We start from the raw sequence: 23,702 nt of genomic DNA on the forward strand, positions 1-23,702 counted from the left end.
CAATAAAGTAGTCTAATAAGCATATGTCTGTTGCAATGTGGAAAAGAAGATGTATGCTCTAGTTGTGGGGTTGGCAGAATGCCAAATATCTGTCACGCCCTTGTCTCCCAGCCACTGTATGCCATTAGTAGAGAATGCTCCCTTTTGCCCAGTTTTTCGGGTGGAGCTATCCAGCTGTGGGTGCTGTACTAAATTGATAACCCCCCAAGAGTTTGTCTTTGTTCTGGGTCTAAAGGATTCTGCAAGAGCTCTGAGGATAAAGCATTCCTGGTGTTCGTTAGGTACATGGCGGTTGGACGAAATGAAGGTGTATGTCCCGTGAGTGATCTGTACTGAGAAAAGTCAACCAGTAATCTCTGCCTGAGTCCGAATTACATGCCTTCTAAATTTTCTGGCTAGGAGGATATTGACTCCAGCTTTCATGCTGGGTACTGAAGAGAAGTATTACGCAGAGAACCATTCGGATCGTAGTCTCCTCCAGTCTTTCTTGAGGAGGTGGGTCCCTGCAGGAGGCAGATATCGCAGTCCGACTCTCGTTGCAGGGATGGTGTGGCTAGCTGTTTTGTTGGGAAATTTTGCCCTCTAACATTAAGGCTCAATATCTGACTCATAAGGCCAATCAATCAATCAATCAAGAGGGATTTGTATAGCGCTGCTTATAACCCGTGAGGATATCCAGGTGCTTGCTGCCAGACTCAGTCGAAAAGCAAGGTCTTCAGCCCCTTCCTGAAGTCAGTAAGGGTGGGTGAAGTTCCTGGCCATTGTGTTCTAGATTGATTGAAGTTTTTGCATGAGGCTGGAGGTGGTGCAAGCATAGAGTGGGTTGCGTACTCTAGTCAGTGCGATGTGAAAGTGTCAGTCAGACTCTCTGGGTGCATCCCTCAAGGAGGGATGCAATCCATCTGAGTGTGTTATCTGTGATGCCAGTCTGGTGTAATCGTTTGATGAGTTTGTGGTGAGAGATGATGTTGAAGGCTGCAGAGAGGTCAAGTAAGATCAGGGCTGCAGACTCTCCTTTGTCGAGTAGGGGGCAAAAGTCATCTGATGCGGGGTTCAGAGCTATTTCGAGGGGATCACTGACAGAATATCGACAGTCAAAATATCGACTTGCAAAAATATCGAGATAAAAATTTAGAATGCCAGAATATCGACTTCCTATCTACAAACAGGTAAGTACAAAAATATAGACTCCAAAATATGGATAGGAAAAAATATAGACAGTCAGAATATCGAATTTTCTAAATATCTTAAAATTAATTTAAAACTAATATAATAATAAATATAACTAATTTAAACATACTAAAATTACTTAACTAAACTTAAAATTAATAAATAATTAATGGGGGGCGTGGCTTGGCGCCGACTGAAATGGCCACCTGAACAGAGAGCTCCGTCTACCCGAGCCTCCAACGGCCTGAAATCCGTCCATAATCCGCCGATTGACAAAATGGCCATAGAAGTTAACCTTCGCCGAACTGATCTTAACAAAACGTCGGAAAAGTCCAAGGCTAACGAGGCTGACATTGCGGGGCTGCAGACGTCGACGAAACAACTGGAAAGGCGCGTCAATGATCTGGTCCATCAACACCGCCAAATGACGCTGCGGCTGGACGACCAGGAAGAGAGGGCCCGAAGGAGTAATGTCCGCCTTGTTGGTGTGCCGGAGGACCTCAAGGGGCCAAGTGTGGAGCTCTTTGTTGAAGACTTAATCCTCAACCACCTCAAGCCAAAACGCCTGTCCAAAATATTTACTGTTGAGCGAGCACACCGGGCACCCATCCCAAATCCAAAACCGGGAGCGCCGCCGAGGACGATCATCGCTAAAATCCTCAACTACAGAGACAGGGACGCCGTCTTGCAGGCAGCCTGGAAAGCTGGGGACATACTTTATGAAAATGCCACAATTCGATTCTTTCCTGACTTCACCCTCCAGGTCCAGCGTGAGAGAAGATCCTTCGCAGGTGTGAAGGGGGCGCTTAGAGAAAGAGGCATCAAATACATAATGTTTTTACCTGCCAAACTCGAGGTCCTCATGGGAGAAAAATCCTTCTTCTTTAATTCGCCGTCAGAGGTGCAGGACTGGATTGATAAGGAGGCGCCCGCCACCGGCGGGGGAGCAGAGGGCCAGAACTGGAGAGACACCCGGGTTGCATCTCCGGGTTCTGCGGCTGAGAGGTCTGAGCAAGATTGTCAAAGCCAACGCTCCTGGAGATCCCTCTCTGCCAGTCCGAAATGAGAGACATGGAGGCGAGACGTCTGATGCGGCAATCGAGAGATCCAAACTACTGATAAGTGTCACTTTGCATATAGATTTGTTGCTCCGAACTAAGGGGGGGTAAAGATCTATTTGGCATCATAACTGAGTGTAGACACGGGGCACACCAAGTGCAGGACTCGTGGACAATTTTCAGATTGAAGTTGGGGGGGCAGGGACGCGGGCGGTGGGTGGGGCTGGGGCCAGCACACGCTCCTAGAGAAAGGTCCTTCAGGAGGGGAAGACGGGTTGTTTAGTTCTGTAGTTTCTTCCCGTTCAGGGGTGTGTAAGTGGGGCAAAAGGCACTCTGCTAATTGGGGATGTGGGTCGTTCTAAACCTGCGGAGCAGGGCACCAGGGAGGGGGGGTGGGGCACAGGATGTTGGAGAAGCGGGCGGAAGGGGGTGGGGTTGGTAAGGGTCAGTTACGAAAGTTTGGCAAGGTCACATCAAATATGCTACTGTTTTGTCAAAAGCTGTGCTACTTTAGGCAGGGCATCAGGTCAGGCATACTGTTCTGCACACTGGCAGAAGGTTTGGAGGGAGAATCCGTCAGTAAAAACGCATCCTTATGAGGTGGGATAAGAGTCTTAAAGTACTGAGCTGGAACGTCAACGGGCTGGGGGACAAGCTCAAATGCACCATTGTTCTGCAAGCTGTTAAAAGACATCTCCCTGACGTAGTACTCCTGCAGGAGACACACTTGTTAGGCAATACATGCCATGCCCTGAACCGGTGGGTTTACTATATGGCGGCACATTCTGGCTTCACCTCAGGATCACGAGGGGTAGGCATATCGCTCCGGCGCCAATTTCCCTTAGTAATTGAGCAGTCAGACTCCGACCCCCTAGGCCGCTTTGCAGTGGTGTCAGGTTCCTGGGAGGGCAACAAGATTAACCTAGTCACGGTCTACATACCACCTGGTCTCCAAACGCAATCATACCAGGATTTGGGTAGGATGATCCTCTCGCTTCCCGAGGGGCGCCTTCTGATAGGGGGCGACTTCAACGCTGTAGTGTCCGGGACCCTAGATAGGTTTCCACCTAGAGACATCCCACACGGTCATAGATGGCTTCGGTCTTCTAGACCTGTGGCGCACCCGCCACCCACGAGACACACAGTACACCTTCTTCTCGGGCCCACACCGTTCATTCTCCCGCCTCAATTACATACTAGCGCCACAATATCACGACACAACACTTCAGGAGGTTACACATTTGGCGAGAGGAATCTCAGACCACTCGCCGCTGTTTGCCCACCTCACAATGGGCGACAAACAAGAGGGCTGCACGGCGCTGATTAATGCGTGGTATTTGCGCTGTGAACCAATTCGACGAACACTCCTCCTCTCCATAGACCGCTACTTCGCTGAAAATGATGGTACGGTGGCCTCGTCCACGGTGCTTTGAGAAGCCTTTAAAACGGTGCTCAGAGGAGAGGCCCTATCGGCGATCTCCGGTCCTTGAAAGGAACGTGACGAACAAATCGTGAACATGGAGAGAGATCTTCTAAGGCGGGAAGCAGAGGCTAACGCAGAGGGTGAACCTGCGGCACTCCACCTTATGGAACTCAAGGCAGCGGAATACAGAGCCCTTGTCACTGATGCTGCTAAGACACTTGCCAGGGACAAAGAGGGTAGACTGTACGACCAAGGGGATAAGGCGGGCAAGCTCATAGCCTGGCTAGACAAAAAACAGAAGGCACAGAGAATAGTTGCCGTGCTCCAAACAGAGTCTGGTGCCGCAATCACTGAACCCCGTGATATCGTTCGGGAATTCGCGTCACATTATCAGAAGGTATACAGTAAAGGCTCTGATAGGCCAGAGGACGACTCGGTCTCCTTGCTGACTGACATTCGAATGCCCTCTGTCTCAGATTTGGAGAGAGAAGACCTGGAGGCGCCACTCACCGTAGAGGAACTGGTCCGAGCAATCGGAGACCTCCGGTCTGGGAAAGCATTAGGGCCCAACGGCTTACCAATAGAACTTTATAAGCTAGCACCCTCTGGCCTTGGTCCATACCTAAAAAGCATGTTTGAGGAAAGCAAGGAACGGGGTATTCTGCCGCGCGATTAGCGTATAGCCACAATAGTTACCATCCACAAAGAAGGGAAACTTAGGGACTCCAGTGCCTCCTACAGGCCTATATCCCTTCTAAACGCAGAACCCAAAATTCGGGCCAAAGTCCTAGCCAACAGACTAAAACCTGTCCTTCCCGCTCTGGTCCACCCGGACCAGTCTGGCTTTATGCCACACAGGAACACAGCACTCAATCTCCGGAGGTTGCATGGAGTTTTGGGTCGTTTCCACACTCTCCAGGAGGATGCGGTGGTCCTATCCCTTGACGCTACGATGGCGTTTGACACGCTCGAGTGGTCATATATGATGGCGGTCCTCCTCATATTGGGATTTGGTCCGAGCTTTATAGGGTGGCTGCGCCTCTTATACGCAGCACCCCTTGCCCAAGTCTCTGTCAACAACAAAATGTCCGCAATCTTTGAACTTGGACCAGGAACGCGTCAGGGCTGCCCCCTCTCGCCCCTCCTCTTTGCCCTCTCACTGGAGCCCCTGGCTGCATGGATCAGGCAAGACCTATCCCTGAAAGGGATCCGCTGGGCTGATGGATGGGAGGACAGGATTTCGCTCTATGCGGATGATGTCCTGCTTTATCTCACCAAACCCCGCAAAGTCCCTTATAGTGGTCATGGATATTATTAATAACTTTGGGAAAAACTCAGGCTACAGCATCAACTGGGGCAAATCTGTCCTCTACGTATTACAGGGAGAGGTTCCCGTGCTTCCACGAAACTGTCCTATCACGGTAGCCACCGAGGGGTTCCGGTATCTGGGAGTGTTCATATCCAAAGACCCGGTTGTACGCTACGAGAGTAACCTCCTCCCGCCTCTCCAGCGATTCAAGAGAGACACTGCCTCCTGGAGGCGACTCCCGCTGTCCCTCCTCGGACGGGCAGCACTCTTCAAAATGATGGCGCTGCCTAGGTTCCTATACGCCCTACAAAATCACCCGGACCAGGTCCCGCACGCCTACTTCACTTCTATTGAAGCCACACAGAGGGAACTGCTTTGATCTGGAATGCCCCGCATCTCCATACAGAAATTGACCCTGGGATGGTTTGACGGTGGTATAGCACTCCCTGATATCCGCAAATACTACTGGGCGCGCACCTTTCGGCCATCAACCAGTGCACTTACAGTGATGGGAATGACCCGGCATACGGAATGAACCGCTGGCAGCTACAGGGCAGAAACTTCGAAGCGGCGCTCTACTCCAAACCGGGATGATACCCGCTAACGGGGCCCACGCAGCATTCGGTGCAGCTGTGGCACCTGGTGCAGCGCAAACTAGGCTGGGCTGACACCCTCATGATGGCCACGCCCCTGTGGGCTTCGGAGCGACTCGGCAGGCTAGGCCGCACCAAGGGGTTCCGTAACTGGGACCTCATAGGCATATCCCATGTCCGGGACCTATGGGGCCCGAAGGGGATGACACCGTTTGCTTCACTCCAGCACACCTACGAACTAGCCCCCTCGGAATACTTTCGATACACGCAGGTCAGACACTCCCTACAGGCCAACATTCCCGCGGGAACACAGCCCCCTGCCTCATCCCCGCTGGAGGACAGACTCCTTGATGGTCATCTCCCCGAACACGCCATATAACTCACGTACAAAAAGATCATTAATCATTCCCCTGACCTACTGCTCCCCCTAAAAGGGAAATGGGAAGCCGATGGCCTAGAAATCGAGGAGGAGGAATGGAGAATCGCACTGGCCTCCCCTAAGGAGGTGGCCATTTCGGCCAGACTCCGGCTCATTCAATTAAAAATCCTACACCGGGTCTATCTTTCAGGTACTAGACTGCAGCGAATGGGCTGAAGTGCAGATGGACTTTGTAGACGGGGTTGTGGAGAGGTGGGGACCTTCCTCCACATACTTTGGGACTGCCCGCGGTTGCAGCACTACTGGACCCGAGTGACCCGCTGTATGCAGGAGGTGTGGGAGGTGGAGATCAGGCTTGAAGTTAAAAAGTACCTGTTAAACATCTGGGAACCTACTGACCTATCACACTGTGGGACGTTATGGGCCACTCTAGGATTTACAATTGCTAAAAGGAACATTGCTAGGTTGTGGGGAGCGGTTCAACCTCCTAAGGTCGGCCAATGGAAAACCGATATGGACTGGTGCATGCTCCAAGAGAAGACGTGTACGAGGCACGGGGGTGCCCTCGGAAGTGGCTACAAATATGGAACACCTGGAACGAATATAGAGGGAACATTTGTGAACCCCCCAATCCACCTTGCTTGACGAACCGCTGGTACTGTGAACTTTATTGGATGTACTTTTACATGCCTCCACGCTGTAATATCTGTATATGTCTTGAATCTCCCTGCGCTTATATGTAGCCGACTGCTGACTTGAATGTGATGAATGCCACCTGTTTTCACTGTTGCTAATAAAAAGAATAAAAAAATAAAAAAATTAATGTAACATTTTTTTTTTAATTTTAAAACATATATATATATATATATATATATATATATATATATATATATATATATATATATATTCAATAAGAACAAAAGTTATTACGCGCTCTCAGAAGTCAGGATTTCACACAGTGTCGGTTTATTGTCACAGCAATAAACCGACACTGTGTGAAATCCTGACTTCTGAGAGCGCGTAATAACTTTTGTTCTTATTGAATACATATTTCTGGCAGGGCTCTGCCAGTTTCTACGTGCCACCAGACCACGGGCGGTTCCCCTTCAAATGAGGCGTAAGAAATGAAGCATGTATATATATATATATATATATATATATATACATATTATTAACAAAACATATACAATATTTTTTCCGGAGGATAGCGAGAGCGTTACATTTACTATTCCCATTCCAGAGAGTGCAACAGTAGGGAAAGCGTTGGATAGCGTAGGGGTAAAAATTACTATTCCCACTCCAGAGAGCGCAACAGTAGGGAAAGCGTTGGATAGCGTAGGGGTAAAAATTACTATTCCAACTCCAGAGAGCGCAACAGTAGGGAAAGCGTTGGATAGCGTAGGGATAAAAATTACTATTCCAACTCCAGAGAGTGCAACAGTAGGGAAAGCGTTGGATAGCGTAGGGGTAAAAATTACTATTCCCACTCCAGAGAGCGCAACAGTAGGGAAAGCGTTGGATAGCGTAGGGGTAAAAATTACTATTCCAACTCCAGAGAGCGCAACAGTAGGGAAAGCGTTGGATAGCGTAGGGATAAAAATTACTATTCCAACTCCAGAGAGTGCAACAGTAGGGAAAGCGTTGGATAGCGTAGGGGTAAAAATAACTATTCCCACTCTTAATTTTAAATAAATACCAATAAATAAAATAACATATTTAATTAATTATAATTAAATTACTTCCCAACATATTCCCCTATAAACCCACAACTCTCTACAGAAAACAAATTACTAAAATTTACATATTTATCAATTAATCAATTACAATTAATTACCAATTATATTTTAATTAATTACCAATTAATAATTATTTGACGATTAATTTTAAATAAATACCAATAAATAAAATAACATATTTAATTATTATAATTAAATTACTTCCCACCCTATTCCCCTATAAACCCACAACCCGCTACAGAATTATATTACACAAATATTAAAAATTATTATTAACTTACCTTAAATTCGATATTTTTGTTGTCTATATTCTGTCTAGTCGATATTATGTCCATTCTATATTATTTATTCGATATTATGTCCATTTTATTCGATATTAAAATTTTCTAGTCGATATTTTGGTAGTCTATATTCTGTCTAGTCTATATTATATCCATTCTATATATTTAACTCGATATTATGTCTAGTCGATAATAAAAACTCGATATTTTGACTCTATACCATTTCGAGGCTGTGATTGGTTCTGAAGCCTGATTCTGAGTAGTTTGTTTTTCTCCAGGTGTTCAGTGAGTTGGAGGTTGATGGCCTTCTCCAGAACGTTTGGTGGGGAACGGGAGTAGCGAGATGTTCTTGTAGTTCTAGAGCTGTAGTTCTAGAATGGTTTCATGAGGAGTGGTCTGACCTCAGTGTGTTTCCACACTTCGGGGAAGGTCGTTGTGGTTATTGAGGCTTTGAGGATGGTGGTGAGATAGTTGCTGATTTCGGCTTTTCTGAGGTTGAAGAGTCGGTTGGGTCAGGGGTTGGTGGGTGCTCCAGAGTGAATGGTGTTGATCAGAGTGGTAGTGTATGAAGAGGTGAGTTGTTCCCATGTGGCGAGTGCGTGATCAGCAGAGGTGGTCTATCAGTGGGTGAGGAGGTTGGAGTGGTCAGGGTCGAAGTTTGTATAGATGGTTGCTATCTTGTTGTGAAAGTGGTCGGCAAGAGCTCATGTGATGCGGGGATAATGTTTTCTTGGCTTGGTTGGAGCTTCATGTCAGTCTGGCAGGCTAGGGCCTCTTTTTGGCAGCTTTGATCTGTAGGTGGTAGTCATTAAGGGATGATTTGAGGATGGCTCTGTCTCTGAGATTCCTGCTGGTGCACACACTTTTTCAAGTTTTTTGCATCTGCGTTTTGACATGTGGAGTTTCTTAGGGTACCAGCTAGCTTGTTTGGAAGGTCTGTTTGTTTTGGCTGTTCTGGTGGGGGTGACTCGGACTTCTTTACTGCCCAGTTAACCTTGGTGGTGTCTTTGGGCTGTGTAATGCAGAGAATGTTAATCCATTGTTGCTAGGTGACTTCTGACCAGCTGTGAAAGGGGCACTGTGTCCGTAAGGGGGCTGTGAGCAGGTCTGGTGACAGTGAAGTGTATGATGAAGTGGTCCAACCAGATGAGTTCCGAGCCTTGGTAGTATTGATTCTGTTGCTGGACATGAAGATGGGGTCAAGCGTATGTCCTGCTTTGTGTGGGGTCCGAGACTAGCTGCTTGAGTCTGATGTTGTCCATCCTTTACAGGATGGTGGCTCTGATGTCGGTTGTGTCGTTGGGGTGGAAGTTGAGGTCTTCTAGATAGATGTAGTGTTTGGATTCGAAGGCAAGCTCGGTGATGAAGTCAGTGATGACATTGCTGAGGTTACCCTCACATACAGACCTGGGGGTCTGTATGCGAGGGTAACCTTAAATGAGGTGTTACCCTCTGTGTGGAGCTGGAAGTTCATGGGTTCCATATTTGGCATGATTTTATCATTGGAGATGGTGCAGGTGATCAATTCCTTGTGTACAATGGAGATGCTGCCTCCAGTTCTGTTGGTGCTGTGTTTCATTTTGTATCCACTGGGGATATCCGCTGCGATGTCCGGGTCTACTGTGGGGTGAGCCAGGTTTCTGTGATGAACATCACATCAGGGGTGAGGGTGAAGATGGTGTCCGAGACTTCGGTGGCATATTTACATAATGATCTAGTGTTGAGAAGTAGGCAGGTGAGTTGTGCCGATGGGGTCTTGTCTTCTGGTGCTGGTGTCTCTCGAGTTGCTGTGGCGGTGATTGATGGTGGGATCACAGTGAAGTGGCAGCGAAGGCAGGTGAAAGGTCCCGCTGTGGAGGTGATTGAAGTGAAGCAACAGGTGTTGTTGCGGCCGGGGTCCAGAGCATGAAGATCAGCGGAGGAGTAACGTGGGAGTATGGAGGTCCAGGGTTCCAGCTGCTGGGTGTGATCCAGGCAAGACGGGCTTTCCTTTGGTGCACCAGTGGCATGATGTTAGAATTGGGGGTCTCTGGTTGGCGCAAGTATTCACTTACAAGCAGGGACCCTCTCCTCTAAGTCAGGGTGAAGGATGACCCCTTAGAATTACCCTTGCTCACCCTCTAGGTGCGTGGCGTGAGAAGCCAAGGCTATTCTTCAGGCGTTATTCAGTTAAGCATTTGTAATAACACACACAGTAAAATGTACCAATCCCCCCACAAATGGACACCAGGCTGTGAATATATAAAAATACGTTCCTTTATGTAAATATATATATGCAGGTCAGACTAATCACAAGACCAATAATAACGTTTTTAAATTAGGCCACAAGATTGTAAATAGGCAAGCGTTTCTCAGTTACAGTTCCAATGTATCGTCTGTCTTGTTCAACTCACTTGTAAACAGTTCTCTCAGTTCCAGTTATGCAATAATTGGGGCCTCTTGCCCCGTTCCTGGAAGGTATGGCGCTCCCAAGTGCCTATGTGGGCTTCGCAGCGCTCCTCTGTGCTCCACACGGAAGAAAACCCCGGGCCCTACCAATGCTCACGCATCTCGCGGTGTGCTTTGAATGGAGACCAGAGAGGGGCCTGACAAACCCTGGGCCTTTTCCGGAGGTGGGGGCTGAGCTGCGGAGCAGCAAGCAGGCGATGAGAGGAGCCTGGAGGAACCCCGGGCCTTTTCCGGAGGTGGGGGCTCCTGGCTGCAGTGAGGAGCAGGGAGACAATGAGAGGAGCCTCTTGGGCCAAGGCACAGGGAAGGCTGACAGGGAAATAAAATGTTGCGGGCCCCGAGCCCGGTTTGAATTCCTTCCTTGGGGGGACGAGTTGTACACGGGCAGTGCGACTCGTCTCTGGCAGTGTCTCCGGGTCTCCGTCTGCAGCAGGTCGGTGCACACAGGTGTTCGCGGCCCACGACCCCGGTACAGATGGTACGGGGGTCTCCCAACATGGGGGCGGCGCGGCCTGCAAACTCCTCGGGTCGGCGAGCGGGGGCAGCAGGGTCCTTCGTGCTGGCTGCAGTCCCGGCTTAGGTCACCGGCCTGGAGGAAATTCCGGCGGGAGGGGCGAGAGCACTTCAGCATGCTCCATTGGCAGGCAGGGGCAGAGGAGCAGGCAGCCTGACCCGGGGGCAGAGAGCGACTCCAAGGAGCGAGGCTCTCATGGGTAAAGGGCAGGCGAGCTCCCGAGTGCCACAGCCCTAGGAGGGGACGATGAGGGGCGCAGTCTTACTCCGGCGGGAGGCACACACGGCTGGCAGATGGCAGCGAGCGAAGACACAATGAACCCAAGGGTCCTGGGGTTCAGTTCAGGGGGCAAGCTCAGTCAAGCCCTTGGAGAAAGTTTCTAGCACAAGTCAGCAAAGTCTTTTCAAAGTCTTTTCCTCTCCTTCCTCAGCAAGGCAGACAGTAGGCCAGTCCTTCCAGCGTCTTCTTCTCCTTCTAGTTGGGCAGAGGTTCGTTGTGGGAAACAGGATTCTGATTTACAAGGAGCAGGGCTCCTACTTTTATACAGCCTTTCTTTTGTCTTCTCAGGCCAGGGGGACCTTTGCATAACTGCTTTCAGTCTCTGAGTACTTGTTGGGTGTACTTCTGGCTTCTGCTTTCAGTGTGAGGGTCAGGCACATCAGATGCTCCACAGGAGGTGGAGCCAGCATTGTGTGGCCAGGGGCAGCCAGGAGTACCTTGATGACAGTGCTTCGCCCTTCCGGGGCCAGGTGCAGGCTGAGTCATCAGTCGCTCCCCAGGGGGCGGAGCCAGCATTGCGGTGGCAGAGCACAGCCTGATTAAGAGTCCAGGGGCACTCCTACCTCCCACTAAGGTGTAATCCTTGCATTCACCACCTGTCATCCCCCAGCCCTGTCACTCACACATCCCAGACTGCCAGATATACATACTAGCATAGGCGGGCTGAAATGGTTAGGCAAGCAAATGCGAACTTTCTAAAAGTAGCATTTGCAAACACAGGATATTAAAATAAACTTTATTGAAAGAAGTATTTTATTATTCTGAGTTCAGGCATACTAAACTTTTACTTTCTACCATGTTCCCTGAGCCTGCTGGGATTATAGAGTGTAATAATTCCAGCAGCCCATCTGGCCTAAAGGGAACAGGTAGCCTTACAATAGTGAAAAACGAATTTGGCAGTAATTCACTATCAGGACATGCCACACTCATCAGAGCATTTCCTACCTTACACTTACAATGCACCCTGCCCTTGGGCCTACCATAGGGGTGACTAATATGAGGTTAAGGGGATGTTTAGGGGCTGGCAAGTGTGTGCACTTGCCCAGCCAGCATGACAGTACCAGACTGCACGCAGGTTCTGCAATGGCAGACCCTAGACACATTTTAAGGCTGCTTCTGTGGGTGGCGCAACCAGCGCTGCAGGCCCACTAGCAGTATTGGCATTCTCAAGCCCTGGCACTCCTGGTGCGCTTTACTGGGGACTGACAGTAAATCCAATGAACCAATCAGGAATATCAATCACAGTTACACTTTCCATAGGGAGCACTTGCACTGCGGCACGGGTTGGCCGTGGCGCAGTGCCCTGAGCAGCGGACACCAGCATAAACACCTGAGGCACATCAGCAAAAAGTGGGAGGGAAACTCACGCCAAGGTGCCAGGTCTAACACATGCCAGCAGCGCACCCACTGTAAGCAGCTGCTGTGCAGTCCCACAGAGGCCTCCATAAGTAGTCCTTGGCGGTTGGAGGGGCTATGCAGAAGGCAGGAGATCGGGAGGAAAAGTGGCATGAAGGAGAGAGCAGGTACAGTAGCATTGATGGAAGGGCAGTGAGAGCAATGGCCAGAAGTGAGCAATAAATTAATTAATACAAGAAGCAAGTAAATTTAAACAACATAAACTAATACATTAAGACAAAACTAAAACCAAACAGAAAGGGCACTACAACAAAATTGAAGTGGCCCCTAAATTACTAGCAGGTAATTAGTGGGATACAGCAGGGCAGAGCACAGACTGAAGTCCTGGCAACAGGGAGGCAGGTCCTGGTGTCGAGGAGCCAGGCAGTTGGAGCGGCGCAGAGACCAGTGGTCATTGGCCAATTGTATATGTTTCTATCTTATCTGTACACAGTGTTCCAATAAAAAAAGAACAAAATGCTGTAAAAACATTATTCACCATTTTTCTGATCCGCGGTGGGACACTTTATTCATTGTGATTCCTCTGGTGGAAAACTAGTAAGGGTAAGTACCCAGACAGAAGCCTCTCCACTCCCTCTAGAAACACCCCAAGAAAGGCAAGAACACAGAATTCAAACCAACACTGACCTCTTTCGGGATAACTAGGGTGAGAGACATCTTAAGGCCCAACTTGGCAAGCAGTGGTCAGGTAGTATAACTGTAAGTGAATACTGGAATCATTAGTAATTGTTTGAAATTGGGTTGCTGGTTGACTGGAGTATGAGCCATGGTCAAGCAGCAACCACAATCCTAATCAGGGTAGGGCACAGGCAAACCCCAAATTAACATGTACTCAACCCTTTGATAGCTTGGCACAGAGCAGTCAGGCTTAACTAAGAGGCAATGTGTAAAGTTTGTATGCTACACTTCAAACAGTAAAACATTGAAAATACCTCACAAAAAGATCCCACACCGTGTTAGAAAATAGAATTTAATTTAATAAATAAAACAAGACCAAACGACAAACATCCAATCAGCAGAACCAAAAACATGCAATTTTAATGATTTTTGTGAAAATTGAGCATAAAAGCACAAAGTGCAAATTTTGGGTAACTGGTCATGCCGGACCAGGACAAAGTGACAAGTTCAGGCTGACTGCGATGGAGCATGGGTCAGCTATAGGTACCCATCTAGGTCCGCTGAACACAGTACCTTAAATCCTGGTGCGAGGTCTGTGGGGCATTGCTTTGTGAGACTCCACATTGTCCGGCACTGGTTCTAAGGAACCTGCGTGGTGAGGTCTTGTGGGGGTTGGTGTAGCTTTGCAACAGTTCCAAGGAATTGTTCGGTTAGGCTTTGCGGGGTTTGGCATCCCTTTGCGTCGGTTCGGAAGAACTGTGTGGCGAAGGTTTGTAGGGCTTGGTGTCGCTCGCCATCAGTTCTGATGATGCTGCCAAGTCTGCGGTGAGACCTTGCAGGGTTTCACTTTGCTTCATGTCAGTTCTGATGAGGAACACAACTGGGCTTGACATAAACACCTTCAGGCCCACTTTCAAGGGTCAAGGATGGGGGTGGCACCACTTGGGACGACAAGACTCACAGAAGGTAGATTCCAGGTCTTGGGTTCGTGGTTGTTGGAAGCCTGTTATGTCCCTAAGGCTTCTAATTCGGAGACAAGCCAAATAGCCTTGTGAGTCACTCTGGGTTCTGGGTTCAAGAGAGGCAGGTACAGTCCCTCTCACCCAGGCTAAATGGAAGAAGGCAGCAGGTCAGCACAGCAGGGCAGCAGTGCCTTCAGAGCAGTAGTACAGCACAGTACCAGCCCTTGTAGAAGCACATCAGTCCTTTGGCCTGGCAGAGTATTCACAGGTCCAGAAGTGTACTCAAGAGCTAATATCTGAGGTCCTTCTCTTATACACTGTTTTGCATTTAAGTGTGGAGAAGTTTCTAGAGGCACACATATGAAGTGTACAGATGCCCTGTCTTCCTGGACCTGGCTGGAGACTGACTACAGGGAGCATACATTCCTTTGTGTGGAGATAGGACACATCCTATTCAAGTGTAAGTGGGGTTGTGCCCAGCTCCTTCCTCTCATCCTACAGGTGATGGTCCATCCACTCATACCTAAGCTCCCATCGTGTGTGACTGTCTAGGAGGAATACACAAAGCCCAAATGTCACCCGCTCCCAGTCATGGACTCAGAGACAGGCTGCAGGCACCATGTGTAACCCCGGGCTTGAAACTACGCTACGCCAGTATAGTTTACGTAGCTTTGCCTACTCTGCAATCCGGCAAAACTATGACTCCATGGTGGAGTGTAGTTAGCCGGACCCTGCACCCTCCGTCTTGCGTAGGGGTTATTAGTAAAGCAAGGTGGCGAGGAGGAGGCAGGAGAGTGGCAATGTCCAGGAGGAGGCAGCCACGGGCAGGTAAGTGCCTTTTAATTAATTGTAATTATTTTGGGAAGGGGGAGGGCGTGGAGCGGAGCATAGCAAGTCCCATGGAGTTGCTTTCCAACTCCGTGGAACGTCGCGTGGAGGCACTACGCCTGCTCTGCCCAGGGTTAACCATATGGCTAAGTCCAGAAAATGCCAACATTCTAAGTGCCATTTTCAGAATTGTAATTTAAAGTCTGACTTTACCATAAGTTAGGATTTAAAATTAGGATTCCAAAGACACCACACATGAACTAGTTATCTCTTCCAATTTGGAAATTACACAGATACAATGTGATGAGGCAACTCCAATGTTATCTTGTGGGAGAGATAGGCCTTGCAGTAGTGAAATAGGAATTTAAGAGTTTTTTTACTACCTAGACATGTAAAACTCAAACGTACATGTCCTACATCTTCAATACATGGCACCCTGCCCTCTGGGATGTTAAGGGCCTACCCTGGAGGTACATATATGTATTAAAAAGGAAGGCTTGGGCATGGCAAAAGGATTATTTTGCCACGTCAAAATGGCAGTTTAAGCTTAAATGGGTGGCACACCCAGTCCTGGTGGCCTACTAGTAGCATTTAATGTACAGACCCTGGGCACATATAGTACCACTTTGTGAGGGACTTAAAAATAAATCAAGTATGCCAATTGGGTATAACCCAGTATTACCATGTGTTAGAGAAAGAGCAGAAGCACTTTAGCACTGGTTAGCAGTGGTACAACGTGCAGAGTTCAAAGGCCAGTCAGTAAAAACAAGAGTTCTGACTCCAAAAAGTTTGGGGAAACCGCACTAAGGATGTCACGCCTAACAGTATTTAACCAAATAGGAGGCAGAATCTCTTAAGGTTGACAAAGATACACAGGTGGGGTTATAACAATAAGTTTGTAAAGTCCCGTTTCAAGGCTCTAGCGGCTGTTATGTGGGGGTCCATGTCACCAAACAGATCAGTGGTTCTCTTTACTGGATGGCTGGTATGGCCTCCGGTCTCTCTATAGGTGGTGCTGTTCTTGCAGGGCTATCTCTGGGTGGCGGTGCCAGGCCTTGTGTCTTCCTGGATGTTGGTATAATTAGTCACGTTATCCCCATAAAGCCCTGGGGGCGGACACCAGCCAAGGTCCCAGTGGTCCATGTCAGGTTGCCTCCTGTCTCCTACCCCCAAGAGGCCTTCGCTTGTGCACAGGAGTGGGTCGGGCCTGTGTAAGCCCCCTGCTGCGTATCAATGCGTGGCAGTCATAACCTCGCAGAAAAGCCTAATCCTCGCCTCCAGGTCCTGACGTTGAATTATAGGTCAAACACTCTGGGAGAATTACCCCCATCTACCCATTCGAATGGGGGTGTAAATTAAGCAAGATATCAAGGACATCAGTTATACTTGAAGGATAACATAACTCTCAATATTTCTGCCACAATAGAACATTGGTTGTAGGTCTTTCAACAAAGACTAGAGCAATAGTGATTTAGAGGACATTCATCTGCACTGTTTAGCAATAGTACCATCAAGATGTCTCGGGTATATCACCTCTCAAAAAATTATGTTCAAGGCCCCTCCATTCCATCAGTAAGTTGAGGAAAGAAATTGGAGAATTGTCGCAGCCTACACACTCCATTAAAAGTCTAATATCTGTTTTCATAACTTTGCAACATAAATAATAACAACTAACTTGAGATGAAAATCACACCATTATTTATTTATGTTCTTCTTTTCTGGATGACTGTGAATAATCCCAGTCATCTCTTTCTACACTGTTTTCCATTCCTGTCTGAGGAAACAACAACACAAGCCTTAAGTGGGAGCAGAAATACCCCTGCCAAAAATGAAGAGCTCTACAACCACTCTGGCCCATTAGGTTTGGCTGACTCTTAACTACTCCCTCTCCCTGAGAACACAAGATCTGTCCAGTACCCATTTCCAACATCAGCGCACACACAAGCCGCCTGAGGCCGAGCCTCCACAACAAATGTGATCCACCCTGTCCTGGCTCATGTATCATCAGCATTCATATCTTTGTCATTCGAAATGTCAAGACACCCATTACACATGGATTGAACACATGCTGTAATAGTACAACTAACATAGATCTTAAACACACAACAAATGTATTTTGACATGAATTGTCTTAATACGGGCAAGCTATATATTCAAATCTTCAGCAAGGGAGAAGGACATGTCAGCAATGTATGGAGACACTTCTCTAAATATGCACCTTTAAGAAAAGACATATTAGGTCCTACAGTTTTGAATTGGAAACGGTGAAGATCCATCTAAAAAATTCAAAGCAATGTATGGAGGCAATGTTCATATAAGAAATCATTGATATATTGTTTTTTGTTCTTATCTCCCTATGTGTAGGTCAGCAAACATGCCAAGAAAAACAGAGGACCGTTGCTAGGAGTGTGCCCCATCTGGATCTCTAGGAGTGCCACTTCATCCATTATCAGCAATGATGGGAAGACCTTTGCCAGTGAACGTGCCTCATGGTACTTCAAATGCGGGGAATGGCCTCCTAACAGAAAAAAATATGGCGTGGTAGTCCATGACACCTATGATGCTCTGCATCCTTAGCATGGCCACTTCACACTTGCCTGGGCAGCTGGAGGTTCAGGTCATGCGACAAGGGGATGAGTTGGATCTCCTTACTAACAAGATGTTGCTTCTATGAATTGACAATGCGCTGTATTGGAATATTGACCATGCTTCTGTCAATATCTGAATGTTCTATTGAATGCTTATGTGTTGTTAGCATATCATGTGGACTAATGTGTTTTCTGATGCTATGTAACACTCATGTACAGAAATGTTACTGTTTGTGTAGTTTTTTCTTTGTAACGTTGACCACACCAGTGAATAAGTTGGTTTTGATTCCATATGGTTTGAGTTACAATGCAAGGCTGCTTATTTCAATAAAAGTGCATATTGACTTTCCTAAAAAGGTAACCTTTGCCAAATCGGACTACTCACTTATTCTCATGAAGATTTGTTGGGGGACTGAAAGGCCCAGAAAAACCTCCATGTTCCATCAAACATACATGTTTTTATACATCAGCTGTATGATGCAATTTCTATGTTCATAGCATGTCTTGCATTTCCCCATCTTGAGATACCCATCAGAAGGATCAGAGATACTTGTTACTCTTTCGTTATCCCTTACTGTCTCAAAGTACCTACCTATGTGCGTATCTCTGCATTGAAGACAGGATTATATGTATATATCTATAGTGAGCCTCATCCCTTTCCCATGGCCTTATATGCATTCAAAATGTATATATACCAGAGTAGCAGTCCCAACTGTCGCAAACCTGGTGTGATCCTTGGGCATTCCGGTATGGTCAGTGTTGCCTATGACTGCCCTAACCAGCTGCGCTTGTCACATTGATAATGTTTTAAAGGATCCTAGTTACTTTGTTATAAGCCGTACCCTTATGCCATGTGCGAAATTGGCATACCTTCTGTTAGACTTGGCATCATTGTTGTGATTCTCCCTTCCACTTTTTGCTGTTGCCTCCTCTGTTTTTGTTTGTCTAGATGCTTTGGGCACTTTGCCACTGCTGTTCAGTGCCAAAGTGCAAGTACTCCCTATTGTAAAATGTTGTATGGATTACAGATTCCATGATTGGTTATTTGATTTACTTGTCAGTCCCTAGTACAGTGCACCAAATGTGCCCAGGGCCTGTAAATCAAATGCTGCTGTTGGGCTTGCACCACACATTGTGCCACCCACAGATGCAGCTTGTAAAATGTGGCTCAGGCCTACCATTGCAGAGCCTGTGTGCAGTCTAGGACTGCCATGTTGACTTGGCAAGTGCACACACTTAAGGAATAGTCCACCCTGAAGGACAAGGGAGGAAGGTGTCACATGCCACAGGATAATAATGGAGCGTAACCACTTCTCCTATTGTTAAAGAAATGGAGATTAACTCTAAACCGGGGAGTATATGATGCAAAGCAAGAATCCTATTCTGAGCACATGTTAGGCTCCAGAGTTCTGCTATTTAAATATACGGTGTACTGTCATCATATTCCGGTTTTCTTGGTCAATGTCGACCTATGCATCTATTCGATGGAATTCAGGGCATGTATCAGCCCTCCTCCAGTTTTTGGCGAAAAGCTGGAGGTGGGCTGATACATGCCCTGAAAAAGTCCTATCTAAGGACGAAACGCATTGGCTACCTCGTGGAGAAAATAAGAATAAAGAATAAAGGAACATTCACCAAAAATTATTTCTGTGAAGTTGTTCATTACTATTAGTGTGTGCTGATCAAACTCTTTTATATGTTGTTGGTGTGAATTTTTTCACAGTTAAAAAACTATAAGGTCTTGTTTCTTTTGATCCCTGCACCACGCAATAATAATTTCCCGAGACATAAATAAGTGTGGTTATATATCCAAGACCTCTATTGTAAATCGCTTCCTGGACCACTAGACGACTACTCGGAGTCTGACTCAGAAGGCTCAGACTTTGCCAGCACCTTATGGTGGCAGCTGAACCACCTGTTCTTACATCTGAGCCCATGGCCACCACCTCAGCACCAACCTCACTTCTGCCCCTCTAGCATTGGCCAGCATGGAGTCCAAAAAATAAGGACTGGGATCTCTTTCACCCCAAGCACCTTTCCCCCTGTTCCCGTCCCACCTGTTCTGGTATCTGAAGAAGCACTACAGTCATTACTGGACATCCCCGTGGGGCAGACAACATTATGGGCTGCCCTCCAGGGTGTCTATCAGAGATTAGAGCAAGTGATTGTCACAGTGGGGGACACCCACTCGGCGCAGTCTGTCTCATACAGAGGTCTTGATGAGGGAAGTTGCTCCTTAGACACCAGTCCTTTGGGAACATCAGCCCAGAGACCTGACTCCCCCAAGTTCTCCTTACTGGTTGGTCCCATCCCACCTCCCCAAATGTTGCAAACCCCAGTCCTTGCCCAAACAAAGATGCGCAAAAAGTTTGACCCATAAGATGGACATCTACTTGAGACTAAAGACCACTGAAGGCAAGTTCTTGGGCTTGAACCTTGTGAACAAAGGAACTGTGGTATGACACCCTCATGTTTTTTTTTCTAGTTTTGACTTTGCATAGATTGAATGTTTTTATTCATGTTTTGCCCTAACCTAGATTTCTTTGGTTTTTGCTCTCTCCTCCTGTTTAAATACCTAGAGACGGAAGAATATTTGATATTTTTTGTGTCCTTTTTGGTTGGTTATTTGGGTCATGATGAAAATGCTATCATTTTTACCATATGTGACTTTGTATTCCCACATGTTAACATGTTAGCCATTTGATCCAATTTCCAGGTTGTATGATTTCTTATGGCCCACATTGTAGAAGATGTTGTTCATTCCCTTTCCCATATATGAGAATGATACTGTGGGGGCAAAACGTTGGTGGCATGCAGGGTAGGGATTTTCTGATGTTTTATTTAGCATAGTTTATTTGGTCACAGTTTGGTGCTAGGACTTCAGATGTTGGAGTTAATTTACACTGCATATCACATGTTCACTGTGTGTACACCAAGGTTACCTATATATTTGCAGTGCATAGTATGTTTGTTTCTGGCCTAGCCTTCGGCTTATGTTCAATATTTGAATAAGGAATGTTGCAGTTTGAGGTGTGTGGTAATGGACAATTGGGGTACAAGTGCCACTTAGTTTGGCTAAGTGGGTGCTTTGGCTGAGGAAAATAAGAACCTCGAACAAAATAGCAGTGAGAGAAACCGAAGTGGGAAAAATAAAGAAAATGTTCGGGGTCTGCGAAACAACAAGACACAAGAGAGCCTAATTATCTGACAGAAGTCAACGTTTGGGCCCACTGTTACACATAATGAAAGAAAGATGGTGGCGAAATGGAGGCAAGCTACGCATGTGCAGTAAATTCATGATGTGACCCCATGACCATGTAGCTGAACAGCTGCCAAGACTCAAGGACAAGAGACTTGTGAAAATTATTCTCGACTGTGGAACTGCATTTAAAATTGTTATTTGATTTGCAACATTAGATATATGGGAATAAAGTAGAATTAAATCATGAATGAGCTAAAGGGGAAGGGTTTGTAAAACAAAAGAAGATTATTAAAAACAATATGTCAGCATGAGGTGCCTGCTGTGTATGAGGAGCGCTTCAGTGCAGGACCTATTTGTTTTCACGGCGAACCTCATGTTCATGGAGTCTGACCCTAAGATGACACCAGGTTCTCTGTTTCAAACACTTTCGATTTGTCATATTGCCGGCTGAAGCTGCTGCAAGATAGTGCTCAATTTAACCCCTTTCTGTCACACCAAGCTGGGGGTCACTTCTCCAAGCTCCGTGCCACGATCACCTCACAGGATGTTTGACATCATGGTCACAGTGATCAACAACCTCGACCTACCTGAGTTAAAGAGGGCAGCAAGCTACATATCCTCTCCTACCCCTCGCCTTCTCCACTCACCCGTACCTGGACTCAAGTCTGTCATTTACCTCCTGATCCTCACCCTAAGTCCGAACCGCATGGCCGATCCCCAGTGGAGCTGCTCCGACAGCTATAGGGGAGACTAGCTTTTGCACACCGCTTTGGCCATCACCTACCCAGCCGGTCTTTGGACATTTGTCCCGTCTTCTCCTCCTCTGCTGTCTCCTTCCTTTGGACTCCCAACTCTCCCTGATCCTCACCCTAAGCCGGTGGAGTCTGAACTGCATGGCTGGTCCCCGGTGGAGCTGCTCAGACAGCTATAGGGGAAACTGGCTCTGGCACACAGCTTTGGCCGTCACCTACCCAGCCAGTCTTCGGGCATTTGTCTTGTCTTTTCCTCCGCTGCTGTCTCCTTCCTTTGGACTCCTAACTCTCCCTGATCCTCACCCTAAGCAGGCGGAGTCCGAACCTCATGGCCGATCCCCGGTGGAGCTGGTCCGACAGCTATAGGGGAGAGCTCAGGCACAGCGCTCAGGCCGTCACCTACCCAGCTGGTCTTCGGACATTTGTCTCATCTTCTCCTCCGCTGCTGACTCCTTCTTTTGGACTCCCAACTCTCCCTGGTCTGTTTGGGTCCTGACTCGCGTTTTCGCTAATTAACTCCTGTATTGAATATGCATTCATTATGAAATTAATGTGAATTCTTTGTAATTTGTAACACACTGCTTCCTTATGTAAAGCGCTCTGATACTTACGGGTCTAGCCAGCGCTATATAAAACTCCAATAAATAAATAAATAAAATGGGTGTTACCTATGGTTGGGTCCTGTGATGCATGTGATGAGACAGAGGAGCAGGTGAGTTTGCTTTTAGGTTTGGTGTGCATATACATTTGTTTGTTAACTTTGGCAGTTTCCATTGAGCTTTTAGAAAAACAATTAAAGTTGTATTTACTTTCTATTTTCTAGTGCAATATATAGTTGGTCCTCCACCAATGTCAGATGGGCTACTAAGACCTGTAGTAGCAGAGACTTGCTGTATGAGTGAGTTGTGGGCAGGGTTTGGCTATTTATACTTTCTGTTCTCTAGCACAGGGCAGTAGTATTGACCTTCATGTTTCTACTGGTGAATGAAGAACTCCAAATATGAAAGATGGAGTTTTGATTTTTAGGTGATTCCTTTTCTATTTTTTGTAGTCTCACAGTTGACAGAGTTACTGAAATTTGGAGGTGGTGTATGAATGATGGAGTTTACCCATCAAATTACCAACATCTAATTATGTCTGATGGTAGGTTATGGAGAAGTACAGTAGAAAAGCAGATTGTTAGCAGTTGTCTGCCTCTACCAAAGTCAAAATGAGGCCCCAAGTCTGAAAAAATAAGTACTAGGTGGGTGATGGAGCGAAAAGGCTCTGAACAACAGAAGGATTTCGGCAGGCAGGACATTTGAATTCACCTGATCAGAGCACTTACCTCCAAAACCAATGGACTCAGCAGAACCACCTTGGCCACAGATATCCAACTTAGAGAGGAAACAGCCTCCAAACCTGGACCCCTGAAGGTGTTTGAAATCCATAAAAGACACCTAGGTCCTGATTTAGAGTTTGAAGGACAGGTTACTAATTTGCAACGTGTAGGATATCCCTGCCAGCTTATTATAAGTACCATATGACATAATATTTTTGTAATAAGGGTGATAATAAGGGTAATAATACTGGAACTGTGAGAAGTTGGCCTGATATATGATGCTCACTAGTTCTAGTGATCACCTTGTATAATGCCAAGCAACCCTTATGGTGCAGGTTGTAAAGTCAACCTTATAGACAAGCTATCCTAGGGGTAGCATGGACTAAGCAGTCTTAGGCTAAACTCTGTAAAGGCATGTGAAGCAAGCTGTTTTACCATACACAATCCCTTGAATACCAAATGAAAGGACACCACACAGATATATATTGAAAATATATATAGATTTATTACTACAAATATCCCTGATACTCTTTATGAGCACAGAAGCAAATGCGTTAAAACAAAACACAGTTTAAATACACAAAAGTTGCACAATATGGATGAGCCCTAGGGGCCACCTAAACCATATACTAAAATAGTGGTATAAGAACCACTATGGGGAAAGTGAAGAGGCCTAGGGCCTGGGGAATCGCTGGAGCTGTTCGGGACTAGCAGTGAAGAAGTCGGGAAAGGCCCACGGGACTCGGGAGCAGTGCGGAAAGTGCACGCTTTACCAATGCAATGTCAATGGTGCGTAAAAAGTACAAAGTTAGTTAGAAAGGAACC

At 46.9% G+C, this 23,702-nt stretch overlaps 1 protein-coding gene across 2 annotated transcripts in view; it reads left to right on the forward strand.

The window, feature by feature from the left end:
- MEI4 (meiotic double-stranded break formation protein 4) overlaps nucleotides 1-23,702 on the forward strand; it is a 675,270-nt gene that overhangs the window by 540,732 nt on the left and 110,836 nt on the right. Inside the window, exon 5 of one of the 2 annotated variants that reach the window (XM_078648096.1) lies at nucleotides 17,379-19,070. The exons of the other annotated variant lie outside the window; for it this stretch is intronic. Coding sequence (XP_078504222.1) covers nucleotides 17,379-17,591 — 213 coding nt within the window. The 3' untranslated portion in view covers nucleotides 17,592-19,070. Of the gene's footprint in view, nucleotides 1-17,378; nucleotides 19,071-23,702 lie in introns of those variants that run through there. 2 annotated transcript variants of the gene reach the window in all.

Source organism: Lissotriton helveticus, chromosome 6 (genome assembly GCF_964261635.1).
Source record: "Lissotriton helveticus chromosome 6, aLisHel1.1, whole genome shotgun sequence".
Taxonomy (NCBI): Eukaryota; Metazoa; Chordata; class Amphibia; order Caudata; family Salamandridae; genus Lissotriton; species Lissotriton helveticus.